This window comes from Monocercomonoides exilis, assembly GCF_001643675.1.
Source record: "Monocercomonoides exilis strain PA203 chromosome Unknown scaffold16-1735695, whole genome shotgun sequence".
Lineage (NCBI taxonomy): Eukaryota > Preaxostyla > Oxymonadida > Polymastigidae > Monocercomonoides > Monocercomonoides exilis.
This window is the reverse complement of record NW_027150561.1, coordinates 1,244,157-1,254,873: the sequence shown is the minus strand read 5'-3', so window position 1 is coordinate 1,254,873 and position 10,717 is coordinate 1,244,157. Positions and strand designations below refer to the sequence as shown.

Here is a 10,717-nt window from a genome sequence, read left to right as displayed (position 1 = left end):
TTCCATAGAATTTTTACACAAAATTTTGAAATGACGAAAAAGCCAAATTGTTCAAGGTGTAAAGCCTTCACTAAACACTTGGTCAACAAATGTTGGATAGCCTGTGCCTTCTGACGAACTTAAATGCACATCGTTTGCTGGTTCTCCTTCCATCCCAGAAACACTTGCAAATGACGGATTCTCAAAGCTATTTGCTTGATTTGCCATCCTTTCTCCATCACCTTGAATTCCACTTCCTCCTTCAACAAATGAATTATCTTCAATCATCCCATCAATCCCATCAACACCCATGTCAGCATTTTCAAATAAAGTATTTTGATAATCTTGAAACGTGCCTGCCAAAATATCGCTGTCTCTTGTTGGATATCCAGCCTTTCCAGTTATTAATCTTTGTTTATATCTAATTTCATCACCACCATCTTCTTCCTCTTCCTCTTCCTCTTCCTCTTCTTCCTCTTCCTCCTCCTCCTCCTCCTCCTCCTCCTCTTCTTCTTCTTCTTCCTCGCTTTCATCGTCTCCATCACCTTCCTCATCTCTTATCGTGTTCATTGCATTCAAAACAGCACATTCATTGATAATCTTCCCTGCTTTCCCCACATCCTCCAAAGAAGACTCCGACACCACCTCCAAATAAGGCGCTATGAAGCATTCGGCAATGCGAGTAGCCAGTCGATTGACCTTCGGATGGAAAAACACTTCAGAAACTGTGTCAAACAGAGTCTCATATCGCAGTGCACAGACATCGCTCAGCACAGGATTGAGCAGATGATACGAAGCATTTCCTTCTTCATACAGCTCATCCAAATCTGAAAGCTCCATCTGAAGCAGCCCTTTGTCAAACGAACTCCATTCTTTGCCAATCCTGGAAGCATTGCTTTTTTTATTATTGCCTTTTCTTGACTCTTTGCTTTTCCCGTTCTCCTCATCAAATGTTACCATGATTGCTTCTCTTCTTCCAAACCGCATCAGCTTCAGTATCATGTGCAGCGAATCTAACAACACATTCATCACTTCCTTCGTCAGCTCATTCTCCTTTTTGAGGCTCAGTCGCCAGCCAAGCACCGTCTCTATCAGCTTGCACAGCACAATCACACTGTGCGTGGCAGACAGCTTGCTGAGGCACGCATACTGCGAATCGCTTCCACACGCAACAATTAAACTCACAATTTGGCTCAGAAAGCTGAATCTGAGGCTGTATGATGCCAAAGACACAGCACAGTTGAGCAGATACGGGTGCGTGGCGACTGCTGCGGTGTGCGACTCTTCCCCCAAAGCGATGTTTGTCTCTGCAAACAGCGCGATAAACGCAGCCCTCGCTGTGACTTCATGCACAACAAAGAAATCCGAATAGCTCGGCAGCTTCAGCAGCGCTGCGACATCCCGGCAGAACTGCTGCGTGGAATCAGAAGTAGCAGGAAGAGAGCTTCGCACGTATTTTCTCAGCAGCCGTGGGGGAAACAGCTGCACATCGCCAGCAGTCAGCCCGTTTTCGGCGGTGTCGTGCCAGAGAGGCTCAGACCCTTCCGCGCTGATCGAGTTGAGGCAGTTGGGAAAGTCGTTGAAGTCGTCCACCAGATCGAAGTCTGTCTCATTCTCTGCTTCTGCATCGATTTCTTCTTCTTCGTCTTCTTCGTCTTCTTCTGCTTTGTCTGAAGCATTTGTTCTGTTTGAAGTGGTTTTTCGCTTTTCTCTTTGAGCTGCTGCTCCACTTTGCTGCATCTGCTTTTTCTTCAGCCTCTGCTTTTGGATCTCTCTTTTCTTGTGAAGGCTTGTTGTGTATCGTTGGATGACCATGTACAGTGCATCGTGGATGTCATGAATCACCAAATTCTGAGGTGAATTGTTAGAGTTTATGAATAAGTATTTATGAAGAATAATAAAAAATAGAAAAAATATTCATTTTTTGAAAAATATCCACAAAAGATAAAAAACATCAAAATAATACAAATAAAATAAAAAAAGATAAAAAAAAAAGTTATATTTTCCCTCAAAAAAAAAAAAAAAATAAAAAAAAAAAAGAATTAATCCCACCAAAATTCTGAAATTGTCAAAAAAAAACTTCTTCTTTCATAAAATAATAAACATATCATACATCTCCATGCTCTGGTTTAGAAGACTGAGCCAAGATAGACAGCAATGAGACAGTGCGTGTGCATATCGAAGGAATAGAGAAAAGTGGAAGAGCTAAGCAGATGTTCAGATTGCCCAAAAGAGAAGCATTTTCATTCAAATACTTTTGGTGTGTTTTTTTGATAAGAATTGACATTATGAAAAATAGAATACAAAAATTCATAAAAAAATTCGTTGAAATTTTAATATTATAATAACAGAAATAGTGAAAATAAGAAAAATTTTTATTAAAGCAAAGACAAAAGAAAGAATGAAAGAATGAAAAAGAAGACAAAATATAAACCAATTAAATGCGTTAAACATTTTCATTAAAATATCAAATATCAAAAAAAATTTTTTTTTTCACACTTTTTTCGCAGCCTTCGTATAAAAAATGGAGATATGCAGCAGCTTCAGTACATCGTCAGTCATTTCAGCAAAAAGCGAATAAATTTCTTCTCTCAACGTCTTTTTGGCGATCCACAAATGCCCTTCGACGCGCTGATTCTGTTTGAAAAGCTCACAAATGTGAGAAGGAGAAGAACAAATGGAAGAAGAAGGAGAAGGAGAAGATGATGACGATGATGAATAAATAAAAGAAGGAGAAGAAGGAGAAAGAGAAGAAGAATATTGCACATCTTGTTTGGATGTCGACAAATGAGAAGAAAAACACTTCACAAACTGAACTTCTTCATCCTTTCCCTTCAAAATCTCACAAAATTTCTCATCTTCTTCAAGCTGCTCAACAAAACTGCCAATTGCATCCACTTCATCCAAATTACTAACCGACTTCGAAGACGCAAAGAAATGCGACTGCGACGCCAGCACTTCTCTCTCTTTGTGCGCGCTGCTTGCTTCTTCTGCTTCTCTTTGCAGCCTTTTGCGATAAATGTCTGTGTCTAACAAGACAGCCACGTCATCATAGAGAGAAGAATGAAGCATAGACAGTGTGGTGAGTGTGGTGAGGAGAGGGAAGATGTCGAGAAGAGAATGCAGAAGAAGGAAGAAGGAGAAGGAGGAAGAGGAGAGCTGGGAGAATCGCGTGGGAGGGGGGAGAGAAGAAGGAGAAGGAGAAGAAAAGGAAGAAGAAGAAGAAAATGAAGAAGGAAGAGAAGAAGGAAATGAAGAAGAAAGAGAAGAAAGAGAAGAAAGAGAAGGAGGAGAAAGAGAAGGAGAAGGAGAAGGCATTTGTGACATGAAAGATGGAGTCGTGGAGTGTGGTGTGAGATGCTGTGATGAAGTGGTATGAAATGGAAATTGAGTGTCAATGGAAGGTGGCTGTGTTGAGGTGGGTGGAAGCAAAGAAACTGGCGAAATGGAAGAAGAAGAAAAGGAAGAAGAAAAGGAAGAAGAAAAGGAAGAAGAAGAAGAAGCAGAAGAAGGAACAAAACCGAAGTTCTGTGAAGAAGTTTGCTGAACTGAGAAACTTTGAAGCGCATTCGAACTGTTTAAAGAAGCTGAAGATTTCTCAAATTGAACAATTCCGTTTGTTTTCAAATATTCCCTCTTTCTCTGCCAAAGCAGCGCATCCACTTCTTGTTGTATCTCTTTCTCCTCTTTCTCCTCTTTCTCCTTCTCTGCCTTTTCCTCTTCTTCCCTCATCCCTCCAACGCTCACCATTCTTTCTTCATCTTCTTCTTCCTCCATCACCATCACATTCCCTTCCTCTTCCTCTCCCTCTCCCTTCTCTTTCTTCTCCTTCCTCTTCCTCTTCCTCTTCTCCTCCCTCACAGCCATCTCCAGCGCTTGCCTTTCCTTCTGCCAGCGGTGCTTCTGCTCGCTCTGCTTTGTCATCAGACTCACATGGCACGTAAACACGATGTTGCACAACAGCCACAGAAGATGAGACAGAAGAGAGACATGCAAAAAGAGCGCGGAAGATGCAGTGTCTGTGGCGTGCAGAGGGGTCGGGCGAAGAAGCGGATGAGAAATGGAAGAAGACGGAAATGATGATGATGATGATGATGATGATGATGATGATGATGATGAAAAGGAGGAGGATAATAAAGGTGACGGAGCTGAACCAAACCCCATTGCCATTGAGATGCCTTCTGAATCCATAGAACCAGATGGAGTCGAAGAACCAGAAGAAATAGCAGAAATACATGAATTCGAATCCACCGGCAAAGCAGAGCTTCCTCTCCTTCCCGCAAGCACAGCCATCATCTGCATCCTTTCTCTTTCTTCCCTGCACTCCCTGTCTCTCTCCCTGAGCTCTTCCCATTCGAACCCGAACTCCTTCTCCCTCAGCAGCAGCGACTCGTCTGCTGCCAGGCGCCCGTCGACTGTCTCGCTCAGCTGCCTCACCAGGCGCTGTGTGGTGGCGAGGCGGCAGTTCTCTGACTCGATTTCACGCTCTACGCGGGACAGCCGCTGCGCCAGCCGGTGCAGGCGCTGCTTCGCACACGGAGCGCTTCCTCGGCTTCTCTCGTTCTTCAGAGAGGACGAGCGACGGCGGGATGGATGATGATGATGATGATGAAGATTATCGCCTTCTTCCTCCTCTTCCTCTTCTTCCTCCTCCTCCTCATCATCTTCTTCGTCATCATTTTCAACTTCTTCTGCTTCTGCTGCTTCTCCGTCCATCCCAGTTGCGCTATCAATATTCCTGCTCTTTTGAAGCAGTCTTATTTTTCTTTTAACTTCGCTCGCTTCTTTCTCTAATTCCGCTGTTCTTTGCCTTTTCCACACTTCCCCAACATCCCAACACCCTTCGCCGACTAATTTCGCTTCCACTCGAATCATCTCTGTCACTCCAAACAGCAAGTTGAATTTGCTCAATAAGTACATTGTGCACTCCCCACAACAGCTACACACATTTCCAATAACACCAATTGTATTTATCCGAATATTTATATCATCGCAATATAACCACTCAAAAAGCGAACCAAGCATTTCTGAAAATAAAATTGATCGAGAAAAACGTTCGTCTTCGTGTTGAGCTGATTGATTGCAGTTGCAAAATTACAATAATAAATGAATGAAGCAAACTGAAGTTAACAATTGATATTAATGCAAAGCAATGAAACACAGTTCCCTGATGTTTTAGCATAAACTTATGTATTTTAGAAGGATAATCATTCATGAGAGCAACTTCTGCTGCATTAACTATTTAAAAGAAAACAAATGTTTAAAATTTGAATGAAAAACAAGAAAATTTTTTTTAAAAAATATTTAAACCATTTTGTGTAATTTTTTTCAGATATTTTAATGATTCAAAAAGCTTCTCAGGATTATTTGATTCTAGTGCTTCAAGACAGACGGGTATTTCTTTTGACTTGCATTTATGAATGATGAAACAATTTCTTTATTTGCAAATAAAACGCAATTAAGCACACGAAAGACATAAATTTGTATTTTCCTTGATGAAAATTTGATATCTTCCTTTTTCTTTGAACAGTAGAATAACGCTTTGAAACCCTTAAACCTCCAGCGATCTGATGTTGGACTTTTCTCGTTATTTGTCTCTCATCTTCCTTTTGAAATGTTTGAAATCTCAAAATTGCTCGCTCATCATTTTTCCATGGGCATTCTGGCAAAACAAACATTTCGCTCTTCAAAATAAATAAAATAATCACACTTTTAGCATGATTAATGCTGCCATAATAATATTTTTGGAATTATTCATTAAAGCAATGAAAACTTATAAAAGATGTTTAAAAATATCTTTAAGAAGCAGTTTTTTGAAAAATTTATATATTGCGAAAAAACTCGTTAATCATTGATAAAAAATTTGAATTATTTCATAAAAATCCTCTGAAATTCCGAAAATTCAAATATATTTTTCATTTCGGATTCTTTAATGAACATTGAGCAAAAAAATTAAAAAAAAAAAAAAAATTGGTGTTGTTTCAATCATTTGAGAAATCATTCAAGTTCTTTTCAAGAAACTGATTTTTCATTTCAATAATTTCCATGTGAATTCGCAGCAAATGTGAAAAGATAATAATTCAAAAATATAATCAGACAAATGCTTCATTCTGTTCTCTTTGAAAGATCTGAAAAAATAATCCACAATACTTTATATTTCGGGATGAATAAGTCTGCTTCTGCAAATTTCATTTGTCAATCGATTTCTTCTTCTTTTTCATTTCATTCATGGCCTCTGATGCAGATGCAGAATGAAAAGCAGTTCAATTAGATGATATGTGAGGATAATGAAGAAGCTGTGTGAAATGTTGTTGACGTATTTGAAGAAGAAGAAGAAGAAGAAGGTAATGGTGATGAATGAATTGAATGAGATGATTAATTGTTGAAGATTGTGAAAATGAGAGCCAATGAATATCAATGTTGAAATTGATTGAAATTCTCGTCTTCTGTTTCTTTTTCTTTTACCGAGGAGAAACCTCTGAACCCTTTTTCACTTTCAGCTCAATCTCTTTCTCTCTTTCCAACAAAAAATACATGAAATATTGAGCGATCCCTTTTTCATTCCATCTCTTCTTCTTTCACTTTCCCTTCTTTCACAAAAAATCATCTTTCCTCAAAAACTATTCATCGCCATTGCCCAATGCCAAACATCTTCAAAATTTCTTGAATTTCATCTGTCTGTCTTTATTTTTCCTTCCCAACTTTTCTTTTTCTTCTTCAAAGCCAGCTAATCCCTCGCTCTTTCAACTTCCTGAATGAAAAAATTAATAATAACTTCAAAAATATTACGACAACAAACCTTCTTACCATTTCTATAAGTATTTTCCAACTTTTTCCCCCTAGGCACCTGTTTTCCTCCAATAAAAATTCATCATTCCTTCCATTTTCAAGTGTTTCATCATCTGATTCCCCAACCATCCTTTCCATCAGTTGTTTCTCCATCAAATACATCGATTTCTTGCTCTTCTGAAAAATGTGAAATTTCAATTTCATTTTCCCATTCATCCTTTTTTGTTAAAAATGCTATCTAAATATAAAACTCATCCAACATCTTCATATTGCACAGCACCTTCAGCACTCACCATCATTCCTCAATTCCCTGCTCCAAAATGAGAAGATGAATACAATTGAACTATTTAATTGATTCCTGTGTTCTGAAAATGTGAATGTTGTTATTTTCTACACAAGTTATAATACAAAAGTTGATAACATTTGAGTTCTTGCATTTTTATTTTAAAAAATTGATTTTTCTTCAGTTGGTTTTTTATTTTTTATCATCTTTCAGCATTTCAATCCAGTGCATCTCCATTATTGTTTTTTGTGAACCGAAATATACTGTTGCTATTTCAGTTGGAAGAATCTGTTTGCACTTTCCTCATTTTGATGAATATTAATCTCGATCAAATAATTCTGTTAGATCACATGATCCATTATAATAAACAAAAATACTAATTAATCGTTGTTTTTTTCATCATACCTTGCTAAAAAATACAAATTTTAAATAGAATGGTATGAAACCATATATTTTAATGACTTAATTTCGTTTTTATTTTGCTCTGATTTCTACAATCAAACATATGCGAATTCATAATTAATTATAAAAATGTGTTTTTTTCTGATTGCAATGGATTTTAAAAAATGCATGCAAAGAACGTAGAAGAAAAGATTTTGAGTTTGTAATGATTGTTGAATTTGAAATCATGATGATTGCATTTGTTTCTTTGCTTTTTAATATAAAGAATTGTTTTCTGAACTTGAGCGTTTCGATAAAGAAGAACAGGAAAAGAAAATTGAAGAAATGAATGAAATTATGAATGAGATGAGCAATGAAGAATTCAATTCTGTTTTTTCAGAAGGCCTATTCAATAATATTAATAAAATGATTGATGAAGAGATACTTTCGATAGGAAATTCGTGCTTATTGTTGAAGCACATCGGATGCCATAAAGTGCTGAAAGATATTTGGTTCCTGAATTTTAAAAATTCTTTGTTGTTAAAAAGATTTGAGAAGATGATGATTGATGAAAGTGAGAAAAAAGAAGAAAAGGATGAAAAGCTTCTTGTTAATCTTTGCGAATGTTTTTCTTTGCTGAATGTCAAAGAAATTCCTGATGAATTGATACCAATTTGTGTGACTTGCCTTCTGAAAGCTACCTCGGAGAAGCAAGGAAACGAGGAGACTCAAAAAGAAATGGAAACGGCTATACTGACTTTAAGTTACATTGCAAGATATTGTGTATGGAAACTTCTTTTCCGTATTGATAATATTTTTCCCATCTCCATTTTTCTTTTCTGTTTTTCTTTTTACCCAGAAAATCGAAAAAAAGCTGTATTTGAATGAAATCAAAAAGATTATTAAATGCAATCAGGAACATCACAATATGACGCAACTTGCCTATCAATCAGCTTGGAAGTTTTTAATTTGCAGATTTGTCAGAGATGAAAGCTTGGAAGAAGTGGTTGTGGATGAGCTGCATTTTGCAAGAGAGGCAATAAAAGAATTGGAAGAGCTGGCAAAATGCGTGGATTGGAAAAGCGAGAAAGAAAAAGAGAAAAGGAAAAAGGAAAAGCAAGAAGAACTTATTTTGTTGAGATGGCTCAGAACGTTGAATCGTTATTTTCGCAGATGCAAGTTGTGGAATGAAGAATATTCCGAGCTTATTGGCAGCATTGTTCAGATATATCGAGCATCAAGGGATAATTACAGAGATATTTGCCATCAATGCATTTATTACTTTGTAAATGCAGCAGAAAATAGAGCTGTGAAAGTTGATGACTTGTTAAAAGGCAGAGCTGTTGATACTGTTTTAGAGGAGATGCAGCTACAAACATTGAATAAATATGAAACATATGAGTTCTTGCTATTTTGCATTAAGATTTCAAGGCGATTGAAAGAAGAGGAGGAAGATGAAGCGGAAGAAGCAAAAAGAAAGATAAACAAAAGGAGAGTGTTTGAGATGATGGAAGAAGAAGGATATGAAGATGTTATTGTTAGTTTTTATGGAAAAATTTATTATATTATCAGATATAGCAGTAAATTCACGTTGAATATTTCAGATTATTTAGTGAACATTTAATGAAATGATATTAATTGTGCTTTTAAACTCAAAAATTTCATTTTCTTCTTTGATCATTTCGCAAAATCAAAAGAAAACAGTCATTAAAAGTTTTTTTCAAAATTCATTTTTTTTTCCTTTTACTTCTTAAAAATGAAATGAAGCAACAAGAAAAAAATATCTTTTTTTTTTTTTTTTTTTTTTTTTTTTTTTTTTTTTTTTTTTTTTTTTTTTTTATTTTTCATTTTCATCCTTTATTCCTCAAATGATTCGTCTTTTCAAGAGGTTCATGAAAAAAATCATTAAATGTTTTTCATTTAGCTTCTCCACCATCCATTCCTTTGTTATCTTCAGTTATCTTGTTTCATTTCACTTCTTTCCTGGTTTTTCATCCAAATTCCATCTGATATCAATGAGCATAAGAAGAATAAAAATCATAACTTGACAAGCAAATGAAAGCAAAAGAGATGATTGTGAATCACAAGAATTTGATGCTTTAACTTCATGATTGTTAGGTCGATTGAAGCCTCTCAACCCCAGGTGCTCTTTTTTTCCATTTCCTTTCGAAGCTCATCGTCTTTCAATCAAAATGAATGGTTGACCCAATTCCAATTCTGAATGTTCTGGAGAAAAAAGATGAATCAGGAGAAAGAAGAATTAACTTTTTGTATTTCTTGTTGAAATGTACTCTTAGAATCTTCATTTGCTTTTCGTCATTCTTCAGTTTTTTCATTAACATTTAAAACAAATATTTTTTGTAGAATTTGGAATTCTAAAATTTGTTTTATTTTGTATTCAGAGAGATCAACATTCTGTTTGTGATTCATGCCCATTCCTTGAAGGCGATGGAAATGATTAGAAAGGAATAGAAACATTAAATTGCGAAGAGAAAATTCCTAAATGAGATGATGGATTTGTTGCGAAGATATTATCAAACATGTGACATTTCATTTTTTGAAAAAGAAGAGGATGCAACTGATTAATTCCGGTTAAAAGTCTTCATTTTCCCCCCATTGCTTGGTTGTAAATTCTGATGTTTGCACTTTCACATTCAACATTTCCAAAATATTTCGATTTTCGATCGTTAAACTCATCATATTGAGGAAAAAGACATGAAGAAATCCACTCAAAGAACATCCAATAAAAATATCTTATCGACTGATGCTCAGATTTTATAATCTTTCATTGAATACACCAATTTTTTGCTCGTTCCGTTTTCCAAAGAAGTCAGAATTTGAATTCGAAATTAAGGACGAAAAAGGTTGCAGGAGTCAACACAGGCAAAAGACAAACAGAAAACGGGAATGAATTGCCTTGCTTTGTTGGTGCGTCTTTCCATGAAATCGAGAAAAATGAGAAGTCGCTTTTATCAACACAATATTCGGCAAAAAAGATACTTGACCAAAATTGATGGTTCTGAAGGAAACACATATGATCTGTTTCATGATAAAAACGTTGATCTTTGAAATTGTTCACTTCAACTGGTGCTCAATCAGATGAAGTTATGTTCATAATTGGAAATCTTCAGAACAAGAATTTCCGCAATGCTTCCAGCTGAATTAGTCGAAGATGCATTTATCAGTCACTTTTTTTCGTTTTTCCCACTTCTCAGCTGTTTGAGTGGGTTAACAAACAAAAAATGAATCGCCATCTCACAAATGCTCATAACTCTCCATCCAGGT

At 36.2% G+C, this 10,717-nt stretch overlaps 2 protein-coding genes across 2 annotated transcripts; one reads left to right on the top strand and one right to left on the bottom strand.

The window, feature by feature from the left end:
* Positions 1-19: 19 nt before the first annotated feature.
* Positions 20-5,004, bottom strand: MONOS_10357 (uncharacterized protein; the record flags this gene model as incomplete). The annotated part of the gene is made up of 3 exons (XM_067862800.1): positions 20-1,830; positions 2,093-2,233; positions 2,479-5,004. The coding sequence occupies 3 exons, from the start codon at positions 5,002-5,004 to the stop codon at positions 52-54; spliced, it is 4,446 nt and encodes a 1,481-aa protein (XP_067729684.1). The 3' UTR covers positions 20-51.
* Positions 5,005-7,910: 2,906 nt separating this feature from the next.
* On the top strand, positions 7,911-9,153 carry MONOS_18602 (uncharacterized protein). Its single transcript, XM_067871636.1, has 2 exons — positions 7,911-8,215; positions 8,292-9,153. Exons 1-2 carry the CDS (start codon positions 7,991-7,993, stop codon positions 9,054-9,056), a joined length of 990 nt encoding a protein of 329 aa, XP_067729683.1. The 5' UTR covers positions 7,911-7,990; the 3' UTR covers positions 9,057-9,153.
* The last annotated feature ends 1,564 nt before the right edge of the window (positions 9,154-10,717 follow it).

Coding starts and splice junctions, on each gene's coding strand:
- MONOS_18602 (XM_067871636.1), top strand. CDS start 7,991: ATGATGATTGATGAAAGTGAGAAAAAAGAAGAAAAGGATGAAAAGCTT. Junction 8,216..8,291: donor GTTACATTGCAAGATATTGT/GTATGGAAACTT, acceptor CTTTTTACCCAG/AAAATCGAAAAAAAGCTGTA.